Source organism: Crocodylus porosus, unplaced genomic scaffold (assembly GCF_001723895.1).
Source record: "Crocodylus porosus isolate Cpor-Errol unplaced genomic scaffold, CroPor_comp1, whole genome shotgun sequence".
In the NCBI taxonomy this organism is placed as follows: domain Eukaryota; kingdom Metazoa; phylum Chordata; order Crocodylia; family Crocodylidae; genus Crocodylus; species Crocodylus porosus.
The window spans coordinates 4,097,774-4,099,200 of record NW_017728933.1 but is presented as its reverse complement, the minus strand read 5'-3'; the positions used below and the strand labels follow the sequence as shown (position 1 = coordinate 4,099,200).

General features: G+C 65.5%; 1 protein-coding gene across 1 annotated transcript in view; it reads left to right on the top strand.

Annotated features, from left to right (window-relative positions):
- The window catches only part of PURB (purine rich element binding protein B), a 2,768-nt gene extending 1,347 nt beyond the window's left edge, over window positions 1-1,421 (top strand). The window contains exon 2 of the mRNA XM_019545897.1: window positions 3-1,421. Within this exon, the coding sequence (XP_019401442.1) occupies window positions 3-890 (888 nt within the window). The 3' untranslated portion in view covers window positions 891-1,421. The remainder of the gene's footprint in view (window positions 1-2) is intronic.
- Window positions 1,422-1,427: the final 6 nt, after the last annotated feature.

The following is a 1,427-nucleotide window of genomic DNA, read 5'->3' as shown; positions in this document are numbered from 1 at the left end:
AGACGCAGGAACTGGCGTCCAAGCGGCTGGATATCCAGAACAAGCGGTTCTACCTGGACGTGAAGCAGAACGCCAAGGGCCGCTTCCTCAAGATCGCCGAGGTGGGCGCCGGCGGGGCTAAGAGCCGCCTCACGTTGTCTATGGCCGTAGCGGCTGAACTACGTGACGCGCTGGGCGACTTTATCGAGCACTACGCGCAGCTGGGACCCAGCCCGGCCGATCCGCTGCCTCCCGCAGGCGCCAGCTCGGCCTCGCCGCCTGATGAGCCACCACGGCGTGCGCTGAAGAGTGAGTTCCTGGTGCGGGAGAACCGCAAGTACTACCTGGACCTGAAAGAGAACCAGCGTGGCCGCTTCCTGCGCATCCGCCAGACCCTTAACCGCGGCCCCGGGGCCTTTGCGGGTGCCTCAGGCCTACAGAGTGGCCAGACCATCGCGCTGCCCGCGCAGGGCCTCATCGAGTTCCGTGACGCCCTGGCCAAGCTGCTGGATGACTACGGGGCTGAGGACGACGAGCCAGGGCTGGCGCTGGGCGGCAGTGCGGGGGCGGGCAGCGGAGAGCTGCCCGAGGGCACGTCCATCACCGTGGACTCCAAGCGCTTTTTCTTTGATGTGGGCTGCAACAAGTACGGTGTCTTCCTGCGCGTCAGCGAGGTCAAGCCAGCCTACCGCAACGCCATCACTGTGCCCTACAAGGCCTGGGCCAAGTTTGGTGGCGCCTTCTGCCGCTATGCTGACGAGATGCGTGACATCCAGGAGCGCCAGCGTGACAAGCTGTATGACCGCCGGCCGGGCACTGGGGGAGTTGGCGGAGGAGCGGGGCCTCCAGGGCCTGGCAGTGGGAGTGGCGCTGGTGACGACTCAGAGGCGGATGATGTGGATGACGATTGAGCCCTGCTAGGTGCCCCTGAGAGAGGATGGACCCCCCCCACCCCAAGACCTGCCAGCACCTACACCCCCACAAGCCTCGCTGGACTGGGGGATCCTACTGGAGCCCTGCTGGAGTGCGGGATCCCCCTATCAGAGCCCTGTCAGCGCCCCCAAGTGCCTCATTGGCCTGAGGGATCCTGCCAGAGCCCTGCTGGAGTGTGGGATCCTCCCCATTGGAGGGAAGCCCTGCCAGCCGCCCCCGAGAGCCTCACGGCACTTCAGGACCCCCCCCCCCAGAGGCCTGCTGGAGTGGGCAAGCTCTGCCAGACAGGGGGATCCCTCTGGAGCCCTGCTGGAGTGTGGGATCCCCCTTGTCTCAGAGAGTTTGCCAGTGCCCCAAGACCCTTGCCAGATTGGGGGATTCCCCTGGAGCCATGCTAGAGTGGGGGATCCACTTGGAAATCTGCCAGGCTGAGAGACCACCTCACCTTCCCTCCAGAGTCCTGCAAGTCTCCCTGGAAACTTCACTGCACTGCAGGACCTGCCAGCCCGCCCCTC